Source organism: Trachurus japonicus, chromosome 14, assembly GCF_045865225.1.
Source record: "Trachurus japonicus isolate A0001 chromosome 14, Traja_1.0".
Taxonomy (NCBI): Eukaryota; Metazoa; Chordata; class Actinopteri; order Carangiformes; family Carangidae; genus Trachurus; species Trachurus japonicus.
In genome coordinates this window covers 10602449-10627727 of record NC_140920.1, presented here as the reverse complement: position 1 = coordinate 10627727, position 25279 = coordinate 10602449, and the positions used below count along the sequence as shown (strand labels likewise).

General features: G+C 41.3%; 4 protein-coding genes across 11 annotated transcripts in view; 2 read left to right on the top strand and 2 right to left on the bottom strand.

The window, feature by feature from the left end:
- ncor1 (nuclear receptor corepressor 1) overlaps positions 1–514 on the bottom strand; it is a 56451-nt gene extending 55937 nt beyond the window's left edge. The window contains exon 1 of the mRNA XM_085797430.1: positions 371–514. The gene's annotated coding sequence lies outside the window, so the exon portion shown is untranslated. The remainder of the gene's footprint in view (positions 1–370) is intronic.
- On the top strand, positions 292–12967 carry pigl (phosphatidylinositol glycan anchor biosynthesis, class L). Of its 3 annotated transcripts, XM_085797447.1 has the most exons (8): positions 292–617; positions 2052–2151; positions 8426–8476; positions 8583–8673; positions 9771–9838; positions 10782–10813; positions 12111–12244; positions 12463–12862. In XM_085797447.1, the coding sequence occupies exons 1-8, from the start codon at positions 359–361 to the stop codon at positions 12589–12591; spliced, it is 864 nt and encodes a 287-aa protein (XP_085653573.1). In that variant the 5' UTR covers positions 292–358; the 3' UTR covers positions 12592–12862. The 3 variants fall into 3 exon arrangements, with proteins under 3 accessions (XP_085653573.1, XP_085653576.1, XP_085653574.1); XM_085797448.1 differs by lacking the exon at positions 8426–8476 and having other exon boundaries at positions 295–617; positions 12463–12967; XM_085797450.1 differs by lacking the exons at positions 8426–8476; positions 8583–8673; positions 9771–9838.
- On the bottom strand, positions 12859–16612 carry cenpv (centromere protein V). Of its 4 annotated transcripts, none has more exons than XM_085797459.1 (6): positions 16538–16612; positions 16147–16287; positions 13931–14024; positions 13704–13773; positions 13505–13619; positions 12859–13128 (listed from the first exon to the last, which is right to left on the bottom strand). In XM_085797459.1, the coding sequence occupies exons 3-6, from the start codon at positions 14020–14022 to the stop codon at positions 12989–12991; spliced, it is 417 nt and encodes a 138-aa protein (XP_085653585.1). In that variant the 5' UTR covers positions 14023–14024; positions 16147–16287; positions 16538–16612; the 3' UTR covers positions 12859–12988. The 4 variants fall into 4 exon arrangements, with proteins under 4 accessions (XP_085653585.1, XP_085653582.1, XP_085653581.1 ...); XM_085797456.1 differs by lacking the exons at positions 16147–16287; positions 16538–16612 and adding exons at positions 14105–14254; positions 14404–14614; XM_085797455.1 differs by lacking the exons at positions 16147–16287; positions 16538–16612 and adding exons at positions 14105–14251; positions 14404–14614.
- Positions 16613–16835: 223 nt separating this feature from the next.
- Positions 16836–23921, top strand: LOC146974287 (polyubiquitin-B). Of its 3 annotated transcripts, XM_085797454.1 has the most exons (3): positions 16836–16964; positions 17618–19654; positions 23157–23921. In XM_085797454.1, the coding sequence occupies exons 2-3, from the start codon at positions 17626–17628 to the stop codon at positions 23852–23854; spliced, it is 2727 nt and encodes a 908-aa protein (XP_085653580.1). In that variant the 5' UTR covers positions 16836–16964; positions 17618–17625; the 3' UTR covers positions 23855–23921. The 3 variants fall into 3 exon arrangements, with proteins under 3 accessions (XP_085653580.1, XP_085653579.1, XP_085653578.1); XM_085797453.1 differs by lacking the exon at positions 17618–19654 and having other exon boundaries at positions 16948–16964; XM_085797452.1 differs by lacking the exons at positions 16836–16964; positions 17618–19654 and adding an exon at positions 22316–22444.
- The last annotated feature ends 1358 nt before the right edge of the window (positions 23922–25279 follow it).

The window sequence follows — 25279 nt, the reverse complement described above, 5'->3', positions numbered from 1 at the left end:
TCTACAAACGTCGCTTGATTTCTGTAACTTTCTTCTATATATTTTCATGTCCTCTTTAATCAAACCCACAAAAAATATTCTCAAATATATTAATTTACTCGTTCTGATATTATCTAAACTCAAATCAACTAAGAAAACGACAGTGACTCCATTTGAGTAAAAACACGCTATTGTGGGGGTAGAAGTGGACAGCTCTTGCTTTGTTGGATTTAATTTTGATACATATTGCATACTATAAACAGGAGGTCACGTTATATAAATTATGACGGACTGCGTGCCCTGTTTTCGGGCACGTGGAACTATGTGCGTAGCAGACTTTTGTCTTTACACGGATTGTTTACGGTAACGGTCAAAAATAATGAGTATTTACCTGATTTTCTTCGCAGTTTTATCCTATTTGGTTTCGATAAAATGCCTTTACCACCGACACCGACGGACTTTGGTGAAGTCGTTGAAACGTGTATTGAGTAGTTTAGCAGACGGAGAGACAGGCGGCGGTGACATCAGAGCTCTGGTTGTTACTGCGCATCCGGATGATGAATGCATGTTCTTCGCGCCAACGATTATTAGACTCGTGGAGTTAAAGGCCAGCGTTCAAGTGCTGTGTTTATCTGAAGGTACGGTAATCACCACCACCACTACCCACTACAGTCATTTGCATAACTTATGATAAGTCAATGCAAGCTAAAAGTAAGATTTGCTGCTGCTGCTACTGCTGCTGTCAGTGTGTTGCGTTGCTAACTTGCCATAGCTGGTAAAAAGAAAAGAAAAAAGTACAGTACAGTAAAAACAAAAACAAACTAAAACCACACTACAGTTATTAAGATATTGAAATAAATAGTTAAACAGTTTAAAGACTTTCAAATACACAACACAATACTAAAGCTTATGAAAAAACAAAACAAAAACGAAACCAAGAAGTCAGCCACTATATAGGCCTATCCTCTTTCTAAAAACATACTAGGTGTATAATGTAATTCATGTTAGCATAGTGTACGTTTTTTTAATCTTTTTTTAATGACTTTTTAGTGTGTGTCTCACAACAGTTTTTTGAGTGGTCCTCAACACTTTTTAAATTTGTCAAGGGGGAGGGGGATAACATGCATTGAATACTGTAATTTAAACTATGTATGTATGCATCCCCCCTGTACCCTGATGCATACTGTGTTTTAGTGTGTGTTGTGGAGTGACACCTTGATAAAGTCTATCTATCTATCTATCTATCTATCTATCTATCTATCTATCTATCTATCTATCTATCTATCTATCTATCTAATACTAGTTTGTAGTTTTACTGTAGCAACTCCTGCCTTATTAAACTGGTTATTAAAGCACATTTGTTGCTGTCACATGTCTGCTACAAGTAGAGAGAGCTAAAGGAAAAACATTTTTCTTTAACATCATACGTTGTGTTGGAAGATTTAACAGTCAAGAATCAGGAAGTAGTTTGCTGGTGTTTTATGTTGATTTTTTGTCTTGGGTTGCTTTAACCATTCTTTCAACTACAGATCAGATAAGAAGCACCTTTTATAGTTTTTCCACTGAAGTCTGGTAAGATTTCATGGGGGAAATGCCTGTTGATCAAGTAGGAAAATAAAATAAAAGAGGTTTTAAACTTCAAACTCAAAATATGAAAACAAATGGGGTTCTGTCTCGTTTTTTCATCACTGACCAGCTTTTATTGGCAATGCTGAACAGTGGGGTTGTTCATCGTCTTATAAAACAAAATAAACAAAGCTTATATCTTGTACGAACTGAAGGTGCTGTCACTTGAAGATAAGTCGAGCTGCACTGAAGAGAAAATGCAGTCATTACTCAAATCGTGCAACCTACCTGATATCCAAATGTGGCATTTCTTGCAGCAGGTGTTGAGGACATAATGTAGTCAAGTAATTTAATCTTATTGGTATTGAAGGATAATTATTGATGAAGAACGTATCATTCTTCAAAATTGTACTTAGAAAGAGTCTGCTGACAGAATTCAGTCTTGTATTTAGATTTCCTTTTATTATGCCCCATTTACAGTCATTTGTACTCCAAATATCACACAGGAAACTACTACAATCAAGGAGCTCGGCGTAAACAAGAACTTCTCAACAGCTGTGATGTGTTGGGGATACCAGCCTCCGAGGTCACCATAGTCAACCATGAGTAAGCATCCTGCAGCACCGGACACACAATACACAGATCACAGTACTTTAGTTATGTTGAAAGGACTGCATCTGTGTTAGTTGAAAATGTTGCTGTAGATGTATGTGTTTAACATGATTGTTTTGTATATGGTCATTGCTGACTCTTACTGTTGTTTAAACGCAAAGCACTAGCCAACCTAAAAGTATACAATAACATGGCTTCCTGATGGAGCAGATGATTCATAGATAGTTAATGATAGTTCATACACACGCTGTACATTTGTATCTGCTAAGACAAGTTTCTGAAATTATATTCAAAGTGGAATTGTGATTTTCTTTTTGTTGAGCTGAGTTGTTGTTATGCTAGGAGCAATCTACAAACCTGTCTGAGCAGTCATAATGGAATAGTCATTGTCAGTGATAGCTAAGGGCGGACTGGTACATGTCGAGGGCTGTTAAGTAGGTTGATTACGTTCTATGCAGTAAATTCACATTTAATCAAATTTCCAAACTGTTATATTGCTTCTACCCAAATACATATTGGTATCTGCTCATCCAGGTAGCTCAGATTTACTTGGGTTTGCATGATAATGCCAGTGGCACTTTTGTCAATGCAGCACTTTATTGGTGTTTCATGTACTGGGAAACCTTGAGTATATTATCTGCCTCATAGAGGTATGAAATAAAAGCTGCCACTCTGTGTGAGCGATGCATTTAAAGTTTTCATATGAATCCAGCTTTGCTGCAGGAACATGATGATGATTAATACATCATACTTTCATTTCAGCAAATGTTAATGGATTGGTTAAATGAATAAAATATGTCAAGTCATGTATAGAAACAGATTTAGTTCTTGGAGAGGCTGCAAATGCCTTCGAGGTAAAACAGACTTCACTCATAAACACTGTCATTTCATAGTCGATGTGGTGAGCAGAATTTGGGGACTGGACTACAAACTGTATTGTTTTCTTCATTCTTGTACAACTTGCTCTTCTGTTTTCATATTTTGTTTTGTTGTTGGTGCAGCTGTAAGACTCCCAGTCTTCTGGCTCTGGCTATTGGCAAGGTCAAGTTACAGAGAAAATAGCTGTTAAAGGTGATGTTGAAAAAAGGGGGATTTTGGTTCAACCCTGCAGCTTCCCATGAAAACGCTGTGAGTTTCTAAGAACCTCGGGGCTGCCTACATGTGAGTGTCTACATGTTGGCTCACCAGGAGAGCTGCATGAACTCTGGCACTAACCTGGGACTCGCAGTAATAAGCTGGCAGCCTGCCCAGGTTGTCTGCCCTAGCGAACATTGTTGGTGTGTGTGCGTTTTCAAAACACACACACACACACACACACACACACACACACACACACACACACACACACATCAGACTTCACAGTTTTATCATCTTCTGCACACAGAATATAGCTGAACTTTGATCTTAGTGCTGTCTGCACTTCTGTTGAACTGGAGTGTAGCCCATTTTCCCTTTCTGTGTATTCTGTTGTTTGCCCAAAACACACACCTAATCAGCACTTTGAGAGCCCCAGCCCCACTCGCAACCAAGCTCTCTCGCTCATTCTCGCTCTCGCTCTCTCTCACTCTCACTACTCTCTCTCTCCCACCCCTCCTCCTCTTGTTCATGTCTGCTGGAGCCAACTGCCAAGGACTGTGGGATACATTTTGGCAGCACTCTGAGCGCTGCTAATGTAGGTCATTCCAAACTGTTTTTCCAAACTGCGTGTCTTTACATAGCTAGCCACGCTTTGGCTTTGCTCTTAACCTTCTCTGCCCAAGTATGTGCCGATGTACATCCTTGACCTGACCTCTCCCTGTTTTTCTTATTTCTCATTTTATTGTGCAAACACTGGTAGCCACTCCATTATGCGCAACACAATGGAGTTTTTTGAATTACAGCTCTGCAAAGTATAATAACCATCTGCTGTCTGAGGCTTTTTGCATCTTATCAGTTAGCATACAGTTAGATACACCTGGCTAAAACAAATCCAGTCTAATACTGCAATGAATCCTGTCTGCATGAAGCTCATAATGATTCATTATTGTCGAAACTGAATTAGAGAGGTGATGGCTTAATTGCATGGGCGGCTGTACTTTGTGGTGCTGTATTATTCCAATGGTAGTTTCTATCCTGGAAGAGTGAATCGTTCAAATAGGAAGGCTGAACAACGAGAGAAGTACCTCATCTCCTGCAGCTCCATACCAGTCTTCTCCAGTTTACTTATCTGACAGGATTATTTGATATGTTTGTCCACGTCATTCATCTTGACACTGTAATTTTGTGTATTGTTGTGTCTAGGGCTGCAGCTAATGATTATTTTCATTATCGATTAATCTGTTTATTATTTAAACAATATATAGATTAGTTGTTTGGTCAATAAAATGTTGAAAAATGTTGAAAAACAAGATGACGTCCTCAAATGTCTTGTTCTGTCACAAACCAAAGGAACGTAGAAACCAGAAATATTCACATTGAAGAAGCTGAAATCAGAGTATTTGAGTTTGAATCAGAATACTTCACGATTAATCGATTATTGTTCAATTAATCGATTAATTGTTGCGGCTCTAGTTGTGTCAAAAGAAGCCCAAGACAAATTCTTCCAAATCCATCAAACTTCTTACACAGCTTGTGCATCATACAACTAGGTATTATGAAGTTGAATTTCATACCTCATTATTTCTTATATTTGCAAATGCTTTGGTTGCATCAAGCTGCTGAGCTGTCAATAAGGGGTCTGTAGAAAATAAAGCAAAAGAATTGGATCAATATAGCAATCATTCATCCATGTAATGTTCTCTGCTGCTTTTTGCAACTGTGAGACAATGGTCCTGCAAACCTCTGTAGTTAGGAAATTAATTTTGTATGGAAAGAGACTGTTGTTTGGTTTTAAGGCACATTCAGTTTTGAAGGATGCTGGGATGCGCGATAAGAACGTAGGTCACGAGCTGTTGTTGCAGCGCTTTACTGATCCGCAGATAAAAGCTCAGGTGTCGAGGGGGTTTACAGTGAAGTCATCAAAGTTTCAAGCCTAAAATAAACAGTACAGATATGAAAATGAGTGCCTCTGCTCAAGAGCTTAGATTTTTTTATGCGATACTAACAACAGACAAAACCTCACACAGATTCTTAGTTTTTGTGTGGGTGTAAAATATTTGCCTTGAGTTTGGTTGCCAAGCAGCTGTATGTTTTAGTAATGTGAATACTAACCATGTACATTGGAGCATCAGTCAGTTTTCTTTATTGTTACATTGTATTTGAAATAAGTACTGGCACCTTGGCTGTGGATTTATATCGGACCAATTATAATTACAATACAAAACTTATATTGCTGTCATAGAAGTGGAATGAGACATTGAGACATTGTCAGAAAATAGTAGTCCGTACCAGAAAGGCTTTCTTTCAGAGCCTCGAGTCTATGCACCGCCATCTCATTCATCACGAAGTGGGCTGCACAGGCTCGACTGGACTTTTGTTTTCAAGCCGAGGTCTTGACTTCACAACAAAAGTCCGGCGCGCTGTGTGGATGGTGTGCCGTGATGACAGATCTGGGTGAAACTCGCTCACTCACAACTGCAGCCTCGTTCTCCAAGATGACAGGAATAACACGTGGATTCTGTTTTAAAATAGGATTTTCCCTTTAATGCTCACTGAATAGGACAGCTGTGTTGACAGTATCTGGGGCCCCAGTGCATGTTGGGGCCTTTGTGATCAAGCTCGATCTGAGCACGCTCTGCTGCCTCTCCACTTGCACTGGCTTGACCTCTGTCTGCTCCCTGGACTGTATTATAGCTGCTCACTGCACAAATCCAACCATTCCACTTCTTCATTACATTACTCATCAGACTGTAATGAAGCCTCTCGCTATCTCTCCACACACACACATCTCAAACGATTTAACTGTCCATTTGCCTTATGTAGAAAAAAAAAACTTCAATCAGAAGTAAAGTACAAATAAAAGCTTTTGATTTGATAGGATTTGATTGGTAAACATGGAGCTTTTTCCAAAAAAGGAAAGTTGCATGCACTGCAGTAGCACTCTCCCCCCACACAAGGTTTAAATATACATTGATCAGAAGGAAAAAGAAAAAGAAATAGCCCCCCACTGATTTATAAGCACATGGCACGGCGCAGTAAATTGTGCAGAGATGTTCCAGCCCTGCCACTGACCTCTGGCTGTGCTTTTATCCTAGATACATTTGTCACCACCACCACACACCGGCCCCCACTCGCATAGCAGAAGAATTGCGTTTCTCACTTATTGAACCCTGCAGCCTGCAGCAAACTGTAATTTTGTCACATTACGTTGCTCTTTTTCTGCACAACTTACTTTCAAAACAACGCTAACTGCATTATTTCCATGGTTACTTTCAGGGTAGTTTATTACCTCAACATGGGTGAACATTGGCAAAAAACCGGCAGCCGCAGATGTCTGTAAGTCATTGTGAAACAACGTGGGTCTATTGCTGCCGTGTATATATATATATAGTATATATATATATATATATAGTTGTAACTGCCTTATTACACTGGGATATTGTGGGTGTACTGTAGGCATTTAGTGGTATCTCAACGGTTCCCAGCAGGACATATAATCTGACTGTGTGGACAGAAGTCTGGCAGTTTCAGGCCTGTGGTCCATGTGACCAGACTAAACAAGCTCCCTCTCTCTCTCTCTCTCGCTCTCTCTCTCTCTCACTCTCTCCCTCCCTCCTTCTCTTCCCCTCCCTTTCCCTCTCTCTTTCTCTCGCTCTGTCTCCCTCTCTCTCTCTCACACACACACACACACAGAATCCCCTTACTGGGCCAAAGTTCAACAACTGCATACAGATGCCTGCAAGCAATTAGACATCCACATGCAAAGCTACAAAAGGGAGCTGGGGAGGTTACTTTAGGACATTTTGTACTGTTGCCATGGCGAAGCTGACACTCAGCCTGCATCCTGCTTGAGAAAGGTCAGGTGTCTTATATCTTTTGTTCATTTTTTCTTCTTCTTTTTTTTTTTTTTGCCCCCCTCCTCCTCCTCCTCCTTGCAGCCTTGTGCTTGGCTACAGTTGTCAAGCTGTGAGGCCTAATAATAAATAATAAATGAGCAAAGGGCTGCAATACAAAAAAAAATGGATTGTTTAAACACTAGATAGAGCAACAGTCAAACTCAATATGATTAGGATACTTAATATTCACGCACTTAAGCCAGATTCTCACAAAACTTTTATGTTACTGTTTGTTTTTATTAGCTTTTAGTGCTCTTCAGGCAGATATCTGGCTTTTATTTCATTTATGCAGATAACATTTAGCTTTTCTTCACAGAGGATAATTCACAGTGTCATCCAACTTCAATAAAATGCGTCTCTTCAAGCCCTTCTGATATGTAGGTCACTGGTATCAAAGTGTCACAGCAGCGCATTCACTCGATGACGGACAGTTTTAGACTATCTCTGAACCCCTGACCCACCACCCCCTCCTCCATGTGACACAGCCGACCATCCAACCCCCTCCACTCCCCCACACCCACCCCTGACCCTCACATCACTGGCAGCCAATAGATTTGTGGCCTAATCCATCACTTCCCTCGACTAGCTCAACTGTCCTGGCACATTGTTAGCAACCAAGGGGAGGGGAACAACTGTTGACACATGCCCCCATTACCCCCACCACCACCACCACCACACAGACACACGCACTCACACCCCTATACATGCACATGCAAGCAGCATATACTGTCAGTCACGCCACCCATGTGCAACGCCGAGTGTACAACAACACGTCACATCATTGATCCGTCTCCTTATCTTGTCAAACCAGCACATCCACAGTTTTAGTACTTTAAACTGTTGTGCAGTCACGTCAGTTTCCTCTGAGAGTCGTGTTTTTCATCCACACAAAGCAAGATGAGCAACAGCCGGCCAGAAAGCTGGATTTACTTTATCAGAGTATGTTTAAAGAACTTCTCTCCATTTATTTATTTATCCGTTTCAGCTTGTTTCCCCCAAGTTCAAGGGAATGATTGGACAACCATGGAAAAAAATACTTCCTTTTTGTAAACTGAGGAAACACAGAAAAAACAGATACCTCTTATTTGTTCTAAGAGAAGAGTCTGTGCATGTTTTAATAAGCTGAGAGCTTGCTAGAGTGTAATGTTTGATGTATCCTCCATATTGTCTAGTTTCAGATGAACAGGATGCTAAGGGTCTTCTGACCCTTAACCCCCAGACTTCCCAGCGCTCCCTCATGTCTGCATTCCACTTCGGCCTATTTTCAAACGCTCTGTTAAATCTGCTCTGTGCAGAAATCTGGGGCTTGAGACAGGAAGTAGACTGTTCAGCCTCAGAAACATTCAGTGCTTGTGTTGTGTTGAAGTCTCCTGACTTTTAGACACAGTTACAGTGTCTCCTGTATCTCACTAAAACACTCCGTTAACACCGTCCCTTTGCTTTGCTTTACAGAAAACTTCCAGATGACCCCAAAGCAGAATGGAGCGTCTCTTTGGTCTCCTCTGTGATTGTGAGGCACATCCAGGCTCACTCTGTCAACATGGTAGGCTCGGCTCTGCCTTGCATTTTTGCCTTTCAAAGCAGTGGCTTCTCTGTCATTTCCTGTTTGATGTTAACACACAAATTTCCCTGCCATTGTTTTGTTTTTACCATATGTTTTGGCAACACAGCTTCCTAGCTCATTATCCCAGTTCCACTGAGGTCTGTGCAATAATCCTGTCAGCCGCCATCTCTTTTTGAAAAAAAAAAAACAAGGAGGAAGTTGCCTCTGCTGCAGTAGAAAGTTTGGATTCAATTTCTGTGTTTACACTGAGATCCTTATCAGACCCAGTGCTTTTCTGCACTATTAGCTGATGGGAATGTGGCAAATTTAGAATCAAAGCATTTTCAACCAGTCTGACAAACAGACAGTACAGCAACAATGGCAAAAAAAACACACACAAACAACAACACACAGTTCTTTAGGATAGAAGATTTAGATGTGCAGCTGGCTTCTTCTCTTTTAGTTGCTGATCTCCTTTTGTTATCAAAGACGACAAACAAACACACCATCTCCTCCCATCCTGTCAAACTCCCCAGCAAAAGAAAATGCCTCGAGACAGAAAAGTAGCTTATAAAATCAGTCAGTCACACGCAGACATTGTCTCTAACGAATGCAGGCTGGAAAATTAGACACAGAAATAACAAACGACTAGATGTGAAAAGTAGTTCACTTTTCCTTTTTTTAAAGTAGATGATGTCTCAATAGTCTAACACCATGCCAGTCTATTATCGGCCGACTAGATTAAAATGAGTCAAAGTTTACAAGTTACTTGTATAATGTGGAGGTTGGGAGCTGTGGTCATGGTAGAATATGCCTGAGCATAACAAATGCCAAGTCTTTAGTCAAGCATTTTTTCTTTCCCTTTGACCTGATTTTTTTTTCTCTTGCTTCCTCTGGTGTGCAAGCATGCACACAGAAAAAGGCTTTTTAAATATCAGTTGTCAGCTGCCAAGCAGCTCTGCAGTCAGACACAGAAAAACCTTCCACCAACCCAAGAAAAATCTCTCCTCTGCTCTTGCCTTCATTTGTTTAAATTCATGTTTAGATACCCAGATTCTGGCTTTTCACTCACACAATGAGAGATTTTGTTGTTTTAGGTGCTGACCTTCGATGGACGAGGAGTGAGCGGCCATGCCAATCACACGGCCATCCATAAAGCTGTCAGGTACAGCCTAAACTCAGAAAAACAACTAGATTTTTTAAATCCCATGCCATCCACAGAGATATTATGTGGCTTACATATGCAGACAGAAACCAGCCCACTCCACAATCATAAAACGCTCTCAAGGAAAATGCAGAACATTTCGATTCACATCAACATCCATCTCTCCGAACGTTTCCCCACAAAGACACACACACACACACACACATGTTTTTCAGCATTGGTCTTGTTACATAGCTGAGAGGTCATCCAAACAGAGTCCTCAGAGGCTCTCGGCTCTACTCCCAGAGAGCAGCAGTAAATCCTGTCCCTGAAGTGGTGAGGTGGGAGGGCAGCTTTGGTTTGGAGAGGCCGACCAAGCAAGTTGCATCAGACGGTTGGGTTTTTTTTTTAAAATGTATTTTGCACTGTGTAGTGTGCGCTGCTGTCCCCATATTGCACAGATTTGCCCCACTGTGCCTGTATGGCTCTGTGTCAATCTGAGGACCTCATCTGTTGATAAGATGTGAGCTCTCCAACTCACATCTCATGATTCCCATTAGGCTGGAACCCAAAAGGGGCTTTGTACAGCTCTCTAAACCTCACAGTTTGTTTTTGTCAACATTTTAGTAACTATTGCATGGACAAGCGCAAGTCTGTATTGAAATGTAGTATAATATATAATTTAACAAAAAACTGATGTTGTTGCTGCCCCCCAGCCCTCAGTGCAGCATGACCCTAAAACACACATAATGGTAGATGTGCTGCAGTTGCTTGGCAGCAGCACTGCAAGGCTCTTTCTGTGAGCTTACAGCTGCTGACTTTTTACCCATTTGTGTTGATGATCACTGGAGCCAAAACTGTAATCTCAGTCACATATCAGTCAGTAAGATGTTTCATTTCTTTGTCAACAGTAATTGCACCCTTGACATTTTGTGTTTAACATGTTTTTCCTCTCTATCTACAGCCATCTTGCTTCTACTGGACAAGTGCCCAATGGTAGGTTTGACACAAGGAGACTTTCACAGACTATCTCCGGTTGGATTTACTAATTACTTTTTTAAAATGGCTTGTTAAAGTAAAGCTTCTTAAGCAATGAACTGAATCCCTGTTATGTTAGGTATGGCAAGTGCAATTGTTTAAATTACTAAGCATATAACTAAGTTGCACTTAACAGTACATCAGAATTAAAGACACAAATTGTTCCAAAATCAGACAAGACAGGAATGACTTCCTCAGAGGAGAAGCACCAACTCCCTAGCCTGCATTTTTCACATTGAGAACTGTAAACAGTGACTCAGACAGGGTATTTTGTGAATGTACGGCGCCCTCTTCTGTTCAAAACGGTTGCGAGTCTTGTGTCCTATACACATTTTGGTCTGCTGGTGGCAGCAAGAGGCCAATTAGACATCACAGCAGAAAACACCCAGACGCAACTCAGACATTTGTTTTTCAGGTGTGTGCCCTCAATCCATATATGACGTTGTCATCCGAGCTGAACTCATGCTTCCAGTTGCCTTTGAAAGGTCGGGCGATGCCCAAGGGAGGATTTCTTTAATCGAATGTGCGAGGAAAAGTAGGGCAGTGAGAGAGACGAAGTGTTGCAACAGGCTGGCTGCTTTGCTAGTTTGGTAAACATTCAAGCCCACACAGAGCACACCCACATTAAAGTGAGTCCACACAGCGTGATAAGTAACAAGCTTCACATGCCCTTGTAGTTAATCATAAATGAGATCTAAAGTGTTGTACCAGGGCAGTTGAATCACATTACCTCCCCGGTCCCTGAGGCCACAGCAAACATGCACTTTATTTAGGACAGAATGACTTTGGTCCTCCTTGACCTTTTTATCCACCGGGGAGCGATCGTTCAATCATACACACAGGTTATTTATGACCGGACCTTTACACCTTTACCTGTTGGACTGGTGTCTCGCAGCCTGTAGGAGAGGCTGGAGAGAATTAGGCTCAACGTGACTGTGATAAGCCTCTTCACTTGGCTGTACAGCAAGACTCCCTGCTTATTACCAACAGCTCTAAGCTTCTCGTGCTCCACAAACTCCTGCTGCATGACAAATGTTTTTTGTTGAACATTTCAGTCCCATATCAACAGTCTCTGCTGGGTAATAAAATCTACTGAGTTTTCCAGTTTTCTTAGAAACACTAATATCTCACATAAGGAATCTGACTCCCATGTCTTGTGTTTGCTACCTTGAAAGCGGCCCAAATGAAACATCTGCTGATCTAGTGAATGTTTAACAACATTAACAGCTAACTGGGTCTCTGTCTGCCCCTCCAGACTGCTGTTTGCTCACCCTGGTGACTGTTGGCCTCCTCAGGAAGTACATTGCCTTCCTGGAGCTTCCTCTCAGCTGGCTGCTGCCCTCGTGTCTCTGCTGCATTATAGGCTCACAGGGCTACAGGCGAGCCAAAGTAAGCCTTGAAATAGGTAGTTTGTTGGCAAGACATTTTTTTAGCTCATGGGTACATAACAGTATCTATAATAAAGAAGGTGCCATAGAGATAAAGTTAGATAAAAAAGGAAGGTATATTTCAACTGTGTCTCTTGTTGAACTAATGCTACATAAATAAATACACTGGGCATCACATTTCTGACCAGTTTTTCCATTATCATTCTCTTATCTTGTCAGGCTGCCATGCTGTGTCACCGCTCTCAACTCCTGTGGTTTCGGTATCTGTACATCATCTTCTCGCGTTACATGTTCGTAAACACATTCAAAATGATCCCACAAGGACCAAAGAACCTGAAGATCTATTGAAAGTTTGTCCCGTCCTGATGCACTGATGATTCCACTGTTGGGTGCTTTGCTGCCTAACTACTTGAATACTGTAGTGAGAGTTAATCTATTAGCTGTTTACAGATCTGATGAGCTATTTTGCTCACAGTGAACATAAGCTTTCCACGAATAAAACTGACAGCGATCTTGAATTAACGACAACAGAAATGTCTTAAGTTCTTCTTGTTAGACAAATGTCGTATTGTTTTGAGTCATTGCACTGTATAGAAAACAAAACTAGGGTTTCAATCGATTGTGGAGCTGCTTTATTTCCATCTTATAATTTCACTGATTGTTGAAAACACTGTACATCGTTTCTAGTGTAATACTGATTAAAAAAAGTTTGATTGTTCTATCACAGAGAGGCTGTTTTGTTGCTCTAAGCTGTGTCTGATGCAGGTCGAGACATGTCTCTGATGGTCTTGTGAGCCTCCATGGCCTCCTCCCACTTCTCCCCATCGAAGTTGTCCACTGTGACACTGCGCACAGTACCTGGGTCTAGACAGTGCGGAGCAACACCTGGAGAGAAAACAATAGCAACAAAGGACCCTTCATTGATTTGCATACATACATACAACACAACCCATTCTTTCTAGTGTATTTTAATGACTTGGCTTTACCAGTTCAGGAATGCAAAGTTATCCAACTGGTTTGTTGTTTCCCTGATGTTGCTGTTGCCATCATGAACATAACCATCACGAATTGTTTTTTTTTTCTTTTTTTCTTTTCTTTTTTACAAATATTAAATAACATTAGAGCATGACAAAGAAGACACGGCAGTTTAAAGTTGAACACATTAGAATTTGTTTTGAGTAAACACAGCGGGGTGAGGAAAATAGGTTTACAACACATGAGAGCAGTGTGACTGTCTTGTGTCAGCAGCTGGGGGTCATACCGTATCCATCAGGGTTGGAGCGGGGAATGCTGAAACTTTGAACTCCACAGGTTTTACAGAAGGGGTGTTTAGCAACATGAGTGTTGAATGTGTATGTGGTCAGATTCTCCGACCCCTGGAAAAGGGAGACAAAGTCAATCACTTCAAAAGCTCTTATGGTTTTAAACATACCGGTAAATTGAGAAGCATAGTTTCCTACCTGTAAGAGTGTGAAGTTCATTTTTGGGACTATGAAATGATGGTGTTGTTTCTTGGTACAAATGCTACAGCTGAAGAGACAAGCACACATCACTATATATGTATATTGTGCAGTTTCAAATGTATCCTCTGAGCCATAACCATAATTCATTTTATATTTAAAGTGAAAACATGTCTAGATGCCTACTTATAAGTATGAAAGAATATTACTGAATTAATAATCCATACTTGCAATGGAAAACATGGAGGTCTGGGGAATTTAAGACTTCAAATCTAACAGCCCCACAGTGGCAGCCGCCTGTATGTTTCACAAGATCCATTCCTTAGGGATAAAAGAAAATAACAAACATTATGTCAAATATGTATGTTCATGTTTGAGCATTCTGGGGTGGCAAGCCTGACTTGAGTTCATTTGCTGTCAACACGTGCAAGAAAACGGTTGACAGTATTTGTCCAGCTCTTTCATAAATGTCTGGTTGAACTGGTGTGACGCGTTTATTGTGAAACTTGCTGACGTGGAACTGGGCGTCCCAGGTCAAAACAACAGTCCTGCTGACGGAAAACAAAGACACTGATCAAGGTCCATCACTGATAAGCGTCACATTTACATTAAACGCCTCTCATCTAGTTACGACTCTGACCTGTTCACAGATAGCTATTGTGACCACTGAATGTGTCACTTACATTCAAAGGTAAGATACCTTTAAGAAAAGCCAACGTCAAGGTTGTTGTCCTAAGCTGGACACATTCATTTCATGTGTTAATAGTGTGAGCTCCCACAATGCTGGGCTGGACCTACTTCCTGAAAGATTGTTTTTCCTGGAACAGTCTGACAGTCTCCACAATAATTCCAAGCAATGGGGCAGGGCAATAACCTACTGCAGATTTGCACAAACACATTCCTCGGAGATTGAACTAGTTCAGCCAGACACCCAGCTCTGTCATGGAGAGCCGTGGGGCGGTGCATCACGAGTTTGGTGTCATATGACAGGGTGCTGGAAGGGCTGGGAAAGGGAATGCTGTGACCCAAATACATAAATTAAGGCTCTCTTAGCTCTATCATATCTATGACCCAAAATAGAAACCCAGTGGGCTACATACCCCATTTGAGCCTCAGCAGTTTGATTTCATTTAGTTTACTGTGCCACCAATGCCTTTAATGATGGTGGGAGCTAAACATAGAAAATCACTGGTCAGTAGTTGTTGGTTCCCACAACTGACTGTACATATCACTGACCCAAATCTCACATGCACATTATATTTTATCGGTTGGATGATTCCTCTTCAAGAGCAGCACAAAAACAACACCAAATGAAAATCAGAGTTAAACACGTGGAAATGTTCCAGTATCAACTGGGCCTGGAGGTTTTGCTATAGGCTTTGTTATAGACCTACTTTTGCACAAGGAAACAGGACCAAGGACTTTTCCATAACTTCAACAATAAAACTATGACTGTTCACTGTTCTGTTTCATCATAAATAACGAAATGGATTAAGCACGGTTGAAAAAAGACTTACACTGAACTCTGACTCACTGTCTGTCAGTCAGTCAGTCAGCTCACGCTATAAAGATAATAATATGCATACAAAGGCAGAAATTAATCAGACCATGTCCTGTAAGGACTTGTGTATGAGAAACACATCCTCCATGGGCTGATATCTCTCACGTGATTACTTCACAATGCTCTGCTATGTGCAACATAAGCTGAATTTTTTTTTTCAGGACTAACTGACTGTGCAGTAATTTCACCATTTGGCCATACGTTTTTAATTTCAGTAGATACAAACTACCCTAAATTGACAGTGATTCACCATTAAAATATATTGAGTTAGGCTACCTTATAGCTCAAAAGTGAGTAATTTGAGGCTGACTAAAAAGTATAGGCTACCAGTAGGCTATTTGACTAATTAAAGCAGAAGTAAGCAGAATATTTGTGTTAATATAAGTCTTAAATAGTTATATCTTCCGACGGCAATCACTTACATAGAGTGTTTGGTCTGAAACAGGGGTCTGTCAGTCACTCTGCTCTTCTGCTGTAAGCCGAGGAGAAAACATTCCTTGTATCCTACAACCTTTATCCAATGAGGAGAGAAAACGGCATGAAGGGGCGGTCCTCTCTGTGTGTGCAGCCAGTCTATGGTGCAGCCAAGGGATGCACGTGAATGTGGTGACGTAGGGACGAGGACGGGGACTGCTAACTCCATCGGCTGACAAGAAGTTAGCCAAAACGACCTGATCGCTTACTTCTGTTTTAATGTCTCACTAGTACCCCAGACCATTCAGTTTAGGGTAATGATAATGTTGTATGCCTGACTGATACTGACATTAAATAAATAAATTGCATGTTTTGTACTGGTGTTCAAGCAAGTTTAGATACTTAGAGTAACTTTGTGGATGTGCAAGCAAGTAAATGAAATAAGGTGGGTAAAGGAGGACACTTAACAGTATGATCTTTCTCTGCCTCCAGTTCACCCTGCTGTCACGAGTCTCACGACAGCTGCTGGCACATGTTTACCAAGCACGTTTCCATCTGTTATCAGGCACGTTTCATTCAGATCAACGGGATTCCTGTCTGCACACGTCCCTGTTTGAATGCCAGGAGACACAAAACATGCCCTCGATTAGTTCTTATTATAACAATCTCTAAGACGTTTTGTTTTCGAGAAAGAGGTGGGGGGAAAAATTGAACAAAGTCCACATTTGTGTAACATGTAGGTCAGGCTATGATAAACTACTCCCATGCAAGATATTAGACTTCTTTCGGTTTAAATCCTGTATAATTCTTGAATGTTCTGCGTTATGGCCCCATAATGTAGTCATGAAACATTACTTACTGTAACACAGCAACCAATCGCTGGTCAAACAAACATCTGTGCCATCCAATCAGATGCTCGGGGCAAGGTTCCTGTTGCTGTGGTGGTTCTAGCAAATTCTAGAGCCTGGTGAAATATTATTCCGCCACGGGAAATATATCACAACATTGTCCTTAAACGTACAACTGATTAAGAACATATACCGTTTTTATGAGACATTAATTAAACTAAGACGAAATATTAACCCATTCTGTTAACATATCGTTTTGTATGCTTTGTGTGCGTCGAAGTCGTGGGGACTACTTTTAAGTGCGGAGGGATATTGGCGGATGACGTACACAGACTCTATATAATACAGTGTTCGCCTTCACTGCGGCATTACTAGAGTCGCAGCCGACAGCACAGAAGCATTTCGAAACTGACAGCATTTACACTGCGTATATACACAGTAAGTATCCTTTTCCTTTGTTTTAAACAATTGTCTTGTACTTTAAGTTATTTTTTACTCTGGGTGTTCCTGTAGGGTGTTTTTGCAACGGGTTTTCGGTTTGGTTTGAGAAAGCTGAACGGTTCCTCCTTTCTCAAACTGACGACGATCTTATTGTAAATCTGAGGAGGTTTGGCTGTGTCATTTTAACATTATATACAGACCGTTAATGAGTTTCATCGCCGATCGGTTCGTCGACGAGTTCGACACATCTTTAACACGGCAGTAGTGAGCTAACGTTAGCTACAGCAGTGACTCGACATTTCCAGTAGCCTCCATTAGCGCGTAACGTCAGCTGAACAAAAGGAGGGTCAATATGATCTCAAAATGGCGCTTGGACTGGAATGGCGGCACAGCTGCCGACAATAACAAGTTAGTCACTGTACGTTTACAATATTAACCCTTTTAATTGAGTCGTCTTAGCTTCAGTGACAATACTCAACATTAATTCATATTCATATCATTCAACGTTATAGTCATGTACTTTGTACCATTATATTTATAATGGCTCAATATGGGATTCAGTGGTTGTGACACTGATGTGAGTGTTGAATGAAAATTTAAATTAAATTTTTTTTGAATTAATAGATGTTGACCATCTCAATTCTCTGTAGGTGCAGACATGCAGATCTTTGTGAAGACCCTCACTGGCAAGACCATCACCTTGGAGGTCGAGCCCAGCGATACAATTGAGAATGTCAAGGCCAAGATCCAGGACAAAGAAGGCATTCCCCCAGACCAGCAGAGGTTGATCTTCGCCGGCAAGCAGCTGGAAGATGGCCGCACCCTCTCCGACTACAACATCCAGAAAGAATCAACCCTCCATCTTGTCCTGCGTCTGAGAGGTGGTATGCAGATCTTCGTCAAGACCCTCACTGGCAAGACCATCACCCTGGAGGTCGAGCCCAGCGACACCATTGAGAACGTCAAGGCCAAGATCCAGGACAAGGAAGGCATTCCCCCAGATCAGCAGAGGTTGATCTTTGCCGGCAAGCAGCTGGAAGATGGCCGCACCCTCTCCGACTACAACATCCAGAAAGAGTCCACCCTCCATCTTGTCCTGCGCCTCAGGGGAGGTATGCAGATCTTCGTCAAGACCCTTACTGGTAAGACCATCACCCTGGAGGTCGAGCCCAGCGACACCATTGAGAACGTCAAGGCCAAGATCCAGGACAAGGAAGGCATTCCCCCAGATCAGCAGAGGTTGATCTTCGCTGGCAAACAACTGGAAGATGGCCGCACCCTCTCCGACTACAACATCCAGAAAGAGTCCACCCTCCATCTTGTCCTGCGCCTCAGGGGAGGTATGCAGATCTTCGTCAAGACCCTCACCGGTAAGACCATCACCCTGGAGGTGGAGCCCAGCGACACCATCGAGAACGTCAAGGCCAAGATCCAGGACAAGGAAGGCATTCCCCCAGATCAGCAGAGGTTGATCTTCGCTGGCAAACAGCTGGAAGATGGCCGCACCCTCTCCGACTACAACATCCAGAAGGAGTCCACCCTCCATCTTGTCCTGCGTCTGAGGGGTGGTATGCAGATCTTCGTCATCACCCTTGAGGTCGAGCCCAGCGACACCATTGAAAATGTCAAGGCCAAGATCCAGGACAAGGAAGGCATTCCCCCAGATCAGCAGAGGTTGATCTTTGCCGGCAAGCAGCTGGAAGATGGCCGCACCCTCTCCGACTACAACATCCAGAAAGAATCAACTCTGCATCTTGTCCTGCGTCTGAGGGGTGGTATGCAGATCTTCGTCAAGACCCTCACCGGCAAGACCATCACCCTGGAGGTCGAGCCCAGCGACACCATCGAGAACGTCAAGGCCAAGATCCAGGACAAGGAAGGCATTCCCCCAGATCAGCAGAGGTTGATCTTCGCTGGCAAACAGCTGGAAGATGGCCGCACCCTCTCCGACTACAACATCCAAAAAGAATCTACCCTCCATCTGGTCCTGCGTCTGAGGGGTGGTATGCAGATCTTTGTCAAGACCCTCACCGGTAAGACCATCACCCTCGAGGTCGAGCCCAGCGACACCATTGAAAATGTCAAGGCCAAGATCCAGGACAAGGAAGGCATTCCCCCAGATCAGCAGAGGTTGATCTTCGCTGGCAAACAACTGGAAGATGGTCGCACCCTCTCCGACTACAACATCCAGAAAGAATCAACTCTGCATCTTGTCCTGCGTCTGAGGGGTGGTATGCAGATCTTCGTCAAGACCCTTACCGGCAAGACCATCACCCTGGAGGTGGAGCCCAGCGACACCATCGAGAACGTCAAGGCCAAGATCCAAGACAAGGAAGGCATTCCCCCAGATCAGCAGAGGTTGATCTTTGCCGGCAAGCAGCTGGAAGATGGCCGCACCCTCTCCGACTACAACATCCAAAAAGAATCTACCCTCCATCTTGTCCTGCGTCTGAGAGGTGGTATGCAGATCTTCGTCAAGACCCTCACCGGTAAGACCATCACCCTGGAGGTCGAGCCCAGCGACACCATTGAAAATGTCAAGGCCAAGATCCAGGACAAGGAAGGCATTCCCCCAGATCAGCAGAGGTTGATCTTCGCTGGCAAACAGCTGGAAGATGGCCGCACCCTCTCAGACTACAACATCCAGAAAGAGTCCACCCTCCATCTTGTCCTGCGTCTGAGGGGTGGTCAGTAAATGGGTCCATGCTTTCACGTTACCTGTACCTCTGAAGTTTATGTGCAAAGTTTTATGTTCTTGACGCTATATTAAAAACTTGTTACAAAACATTTTAACTTGCGTGACCAAAATATGTTGCACATCGTTAATAAAAGGTTAAACTAAACTTACTGGTGTTCATTCTTTGTGCCAATCCACTGTTAAAATTGAATATTATTATAATGGACAGAGAAGTGTTGGGTAAAACTTATTCACAAATGGTATAAATCACAATAAAATGGCTAACATTCTATCATAAAATGGCTACTTTAAATTCATTAAGTATTCTATATAATACAGGAAACAAAACTCATTTGCCATGAAGCTTGAATACAGTAGGTACCTTTGACCAGCTTTAGTATTTTTTTTTAAACTAAATTTAGTAATGAGTTTAACAGCCAGATTGCATAAATTAAAGGGGTATGTACTCAGAAAATGATCAGTGCAGAAAAACAATTGGTAAAACATAAATCACAGAATATAGCATTGATAAATAAAAAAGTAGCCATTGTACCTAGGAATACATCACGATCACATTAAATCATCTGTTAAACTACTGGAGTAGATGTCTTTTATATATCTGCTCATTATAACTAAAATGGTTTCCATGTTGAACACAGTATCCTCCAATACATAATGATTACTTAAATGATTTATCAAGACAACAACACTTAATGTGAATGAATGAAATTATAAACCTTAGTCATTACTTAATATGGTTCTACCTGAACCCTTCTGTAGTCTTTCCTGTAGCTTTGGTTGCATTGGCTACAATTTCCTTAAGATGCTGAGTCATTCTAGATACTGCTGGCCTCTATGCCCATCAGTACTGCAGAATGTTGACTGAAAGCTCAAGGTGCTAGTAAGGCTGGAGGTCTGCCGAACTCTTGAGGTCAGAGACGTTTTTATTCATGGGGATATGGCGCCATCTGTTGAGTGAGACTTGGAGACCAACAGAGGAATGGGAAATGTGCTAAAATCAAGTGAAGGGGGGAGGGTCAGCTCTTTGGATCATACAAAAACATTGGCATATAACAGGAAAATATAAAACATAAATATGATTTCCATCAAGAGGTGGCACACAGTACGACAGTGGTTTGGTCTTAAAACAATGCTACTCTTTCAGCAATATGGAAACTTTTTCAGTACAGGGAAGAGAAAAATTGGATCACATTTGTTTACAAACATACTGTAAACTGTGAGGCAAAGGGACCATCATGTCTGTGATCATGCTGAAATGGTTACATTGCATTACAAAAAACACAGTATGTGTTGAAAGGTCAAAATAGAATAGAACTATAAATGAATATCTTAATTATTTTTAGATTAAAAAGCAATCTGTGATACTTATTGATGATTTACATAAAATGTGTCCCTCAAGCGTCAATAATGTTACTTACATTTGATTAGGGATGGAAAGAAAAGTACTGTGCTTATACTTAGGTTTGGAGTTTGTGTTTTATACAATTTTGTGCTGGTTTCACTATGCTTAAGAGGGAAATTATACTTTTGATTCCAGTGCATGTCACTACAGTAAAATTTTGAATAATGTATTCATTATTGTCTTCCTAAATTGTCCTTCCTGCTAATTATGTTTCCAATCATTACACATTTGGATAGCACTTTGTATTTATTGCCTGAAAAGTGCTCAAGAAATAAAATACATTTGGGTGATAATACTTATGCACTTTTATAGAAGTAGGGTTTTGAGTGCAACACTTTTACTTTATACTTTAAGCAAAGGAGCCCAGTGCTTTCTCTACCACTAATCCGAAACCACAAGAGGGGCAGAGGTTTTGATACTGTGGGAATGAGGGTGGATCATAGACTGTAAAAAGAAGGGGTGGATTATGGAGAGCACACGGATTATTCTGTGGTATTTACCATCTAATCCAAAACTAAACTGGCTCAACACTGTTATGTGGATATCATCTGTTTATCCTGCCAAAGGTATTTATCTCATAGCACTGCTGACTTGACAATCTGTTTCTAGTTTGTGCATGTAGATCAGGATGACAAAAAAAATAATGAAACACACTGTTCAATCGTGGAAACTAGTTGTTTTCACAATTGTACTCTGCCACTTGACCTGTTTTAGCAGGTTATTCCCAAACATTTTTTAACAGCGTCATATAGAGGTTGTAGCCAGTCTAACCAGTACTGTAAAGCAAACAGATCACATGTTTTGTTTTGTTTTGTTTTTCAGACAGGCCCAGTGACAGATACTGGTGAGATGTTATTTCTATATTTATCTTTTTGCTGTTTTTCTATTCAACTGCTGGGTGGAGAACGTGCCCTGTTGTCACAACAACATCTTCTATCTACCACATTAAAAACATTTCTTCCCTTGGCAGTGACACCTTTCCTAGGCTCTCCTCATGCTTTGTTCACATGTGTTGTGAATGACAGCAGCATGTCAGTCACATGACAGCACGTCAGTCATTTTACATACAAAATAGTTTCTCCAATAGTTTCCATGAGCACTCCATTATCCTGAATAAATGTACTACTCGTGCTGCATAATACACTTAATTGAAATTACTAAAAGTGTAGTCTGCAAACAAAACTAACCACAACTGTAATGATGAAACTCGATTTGAACGACTGAAACTAGGGACTACCTTCACCACTGAAAACGTGCGGATGAATATCAGCAGATGACGTGTGCGCAGTATAAATCACCCCGTCCCCTTGGCAACTGCACTAGTCAAAGGGAGGTGTTGAAGCCGGACAGCGGGACCAAAAACTGTCAGTCTTAAGTGTAAGTACAATCGTTTAATTGTAAAAATGTTACAAATGTTATTTTTAGTTCATCTGCTGTAATTTTGCTATCCGTTTATTATAACTTTCATTGATTGTATCTGTTGTCGCGTATGCTTTTTCTTTTTTAGCCGCTAACTGCTTCGTAAACAATGACGGTTAGCTTGAAAAATAACGTTTATCAAACAATGTCGCGAGTTATCGATTACATGCCAGCGTTTATGTAATTTATGGGTCCTTTTCTTGGAAAAAATGACGGGTTTCGACAGTTTGTCAGTCTTCTAAATAAACAACGAAGGTACAACATTTCTAGCTCAGCTGAACAAAACGAAGGCAAACAACAATAGCTTATTTTAAAATGGCGCTGGTGCTCGAATCGCCGGCTTCCTACTAGTATGTTCATGAGAAACAGCAGGGACATGACTCACTTTCGTCGCTTGTTGTTAGAGAATAATGGCCCAGTAATGGTTTGGTGAATATGACAAACGTGTATAATGAGATTTAAGAACTGAAATATAGCTTATGTTTGACAGATGGAAGTCCTTGACCACAGGGCCATACATTAATTTGTATACGTAATAATAATAATATGCTGTGCGTCAAATCGCCAAGCTAGTATTTAGTTTGGTCAGATTTATGGAAACCTTATTGAATTGATATGCATGCAATATAATTTTGCCAAATTGGTTATGTCAGATCCTATCTCTTCACAGGTGCAATCATGCAGATCTTTGTCAAGACCCTCACTGGCAAGACCATCACTCTTGAGGTCGAGCCCAGCGATACCATCGAGAACGTCAAGGCCAAGATCCAGGACAAGGAAGGCATTCCCCCAGATCAGCAGAGGTTGATCTTCGCTGGCAAGCAGCTGGAAGATGGTCGCACCCTTTCCGACTACAACATCCAGAAAGAGTCCACCCTCCATCTTGTCCTGCGCCTCAGGGGAGGAATGCAGATCTTCGTCAAGACCCTCACCGGTAAGACCATCACTCTTGAGGTCGAGCCCAGCGATACCATCGAGAACGTCAAGGCCAAGATCCAGGACAAGGAAGGCATTCCCCCAGATCAGCAGAGGTTGATCTTCGCTGGCAAGCAGCTGGAAGATGGCCGCACCCTCTCCGACTACAACATCCAGAAAGAATCAACTCTCCATCTTGTCCTGCGTCTGAGGGGTGGTATGCAGATCTTCGTCAAGACCCTCACCGGTAAGACCATCACCCTGGAGGTCGAGCCCAGCGACACCATTGAGAACGTCAAGGCCAAGATCCAGGACAAGGAAGGCATTCCCCCAGATCAGCAGAGGTTGATCTTCGCTGGCAAGCAGCTGGAAGATGGCCGCACCCTCTCCGACTACAACATCCAGAAAGAGTCCACCCTCCATCTTGTCCTGCGTCTGAGAGGTGGTCAATAAATCATTCCATGCTTTTACTTGATTTTACATCACAACATGACCCAATAAAAGATGAATGATGAAATAATTGTGTTTCTCCTTTCTTGTATAATTGCTGAGCCTGTGAGAGCTGAAGAATCTCACAAGGTAATATGTTCAGTTTAAATATTTTGATTGGATTTTCAAATTTTACACTTAAATAAACAAGAAAAACGAAACTATTTATGTTTTCAAGCATTCAACACTCGTTGCTATATTATTTCAAAGTTGACAAGTTCATCAAAATTTTGGATTATTCATAAAAAGCGAACTAATCTAACATGGTTTCATCAACACTTTGAAGAGAATTAGGTAATGGTTAGGATTAGGTGAGCTTCACCTACAGGTTTTTCTTTTTTTAATTGTTTGAAGAACTAAATCTGGATAATTTGGCCAGGTAAAACCAGGACAGGAGCATGGGTAATTATGAACAGTCCTGTGACTGGGTTTTATTTGCTGTATTCAGAAGGTTTCTACCTAATATTGTGTGAAATGGCACATGATATAGGCTACCACCAGAGGTCAGCCTGTATCACAGAACAGACCTGCCTGTAGGTTAAAAGTGAGTGTCTGGTAGGCCCTGTATGAACTGTTTTTTACAGTAGGTAATATGCCAGGTGTTTTGCAGTTTTCAAGAATGATGGATTGTGATCTATAGTGCTGTGCATAATAGCAGACACTAAAAGTAAAGTCAGGATGCCTTCAAATATGCCATTCAAGGATTTAATTATCAATTAATTTGAGAATAGTAAAAACCTAAATCAAACCGATTGTAGTATGATCTAAAAAAAAAAAAAAATAGCTGCAAAGTGTTGCTGTGGCAAGTAAAGTCTGGACTATTATATCAACTCCAAATGAGCATCAGATAATGGATGGATTGATGGACCAATTAATCAATATAGTTGGCCATCAGTTGTAGACAAATATTCAGTCAGTAGGCTCCTACAGATTGGACAATATGGTCTGCTTCTTCATTAGTGATTTACATCATTAACACCTCTATGATTTACACAACATACAACAGGATTGATGTGCATGCCCCCCCCCCTCAACCACCCACTCCATTTGAATGTGTTCGCACTGAGGGTTTTCCCTATAAAATACAATAAATTTATGTTTTAGTTGTCATTTTAATGCAAATAGTTTAAGAGTAGGCTACTATAAAATCGTTGTTGTTATTGAATTAAGTGATAGCCTATGCCTATATAAAAAAAACCTGTTGCACAACAAAGTTTTATAAGGCTGAAGAAAAGAAAATGAAATTTAGGTTACATCAATAACAGATCATTTTGACTTTATTTTGAAGTTTTCAAATATGCAAACATAGTACAACTTATCCCCATCCAAAGTAGTATAAATAATAAGGACAAACAAACAGATAGATAAATAATAATAAAATAAAATGGT

What these genes read in the sequence shown, in the direction of transcription:
- pigl (XM_085797447.1), top strand. Translation starts at nt 359, where the DNA reads ATGAGTATTTACCTGATTTTCTTCGCAGTTTTATCCTATTTGGTTTCG. An exon ending in GTCACCATAGTCAACCATGA is followed by an intron (nt 2,152 to 8,425) that starts GTAAGCATCCTG and finishes TGCTCTGTGCAG; the next exon opens with AAATCTGGGGCTTGAGACAG. An exon ending in AGGGCTACAGGCGAGCCAAA is followed by an intron (nt 12,245 to 12,462) that starts GTAAGCCTTGAA and finishes TTATCTTGTCAG; the next exon opens with GCTGCCATGCTGTGTCACCG.
- cenpv (XM_085797456.1), bottom strand. An exon ending in TGAACTTCACACTCTTACAG is followed by an intron (nt 13,620 to 13,703) that starts GTAGGAAACTAT and finishes TCCCTTTTCCAG; the next exon opens with GGGTCGGAGAATCTGACCAC. An exon ending in CTCCAACCCTGATGGATACG is followed by an intron (nt 13,129 to 13,504) that starts GTATGACCCCCA and finishes TTTTCTCTCCAG; the next exon opens with GTGTTGCTCCGCACTGTCTA.
- LOC146974287 (XM_085797454.1), top strand. Translation starts at nt 17,626, where the DNA reads ATGCAGATCTTTGTGAAGACCCTCACTGGCAAGACCATCACCTTGGAG. An exon ending in TGTCCTGCGTCTGAGGGGTG is followed by an intron (nt 19,655 to 23,156) that starts GTCAGTAAATGG and finishes ATCTCTTCACAG; the next exon opens with GTGCAATCATGCAGATCTTT.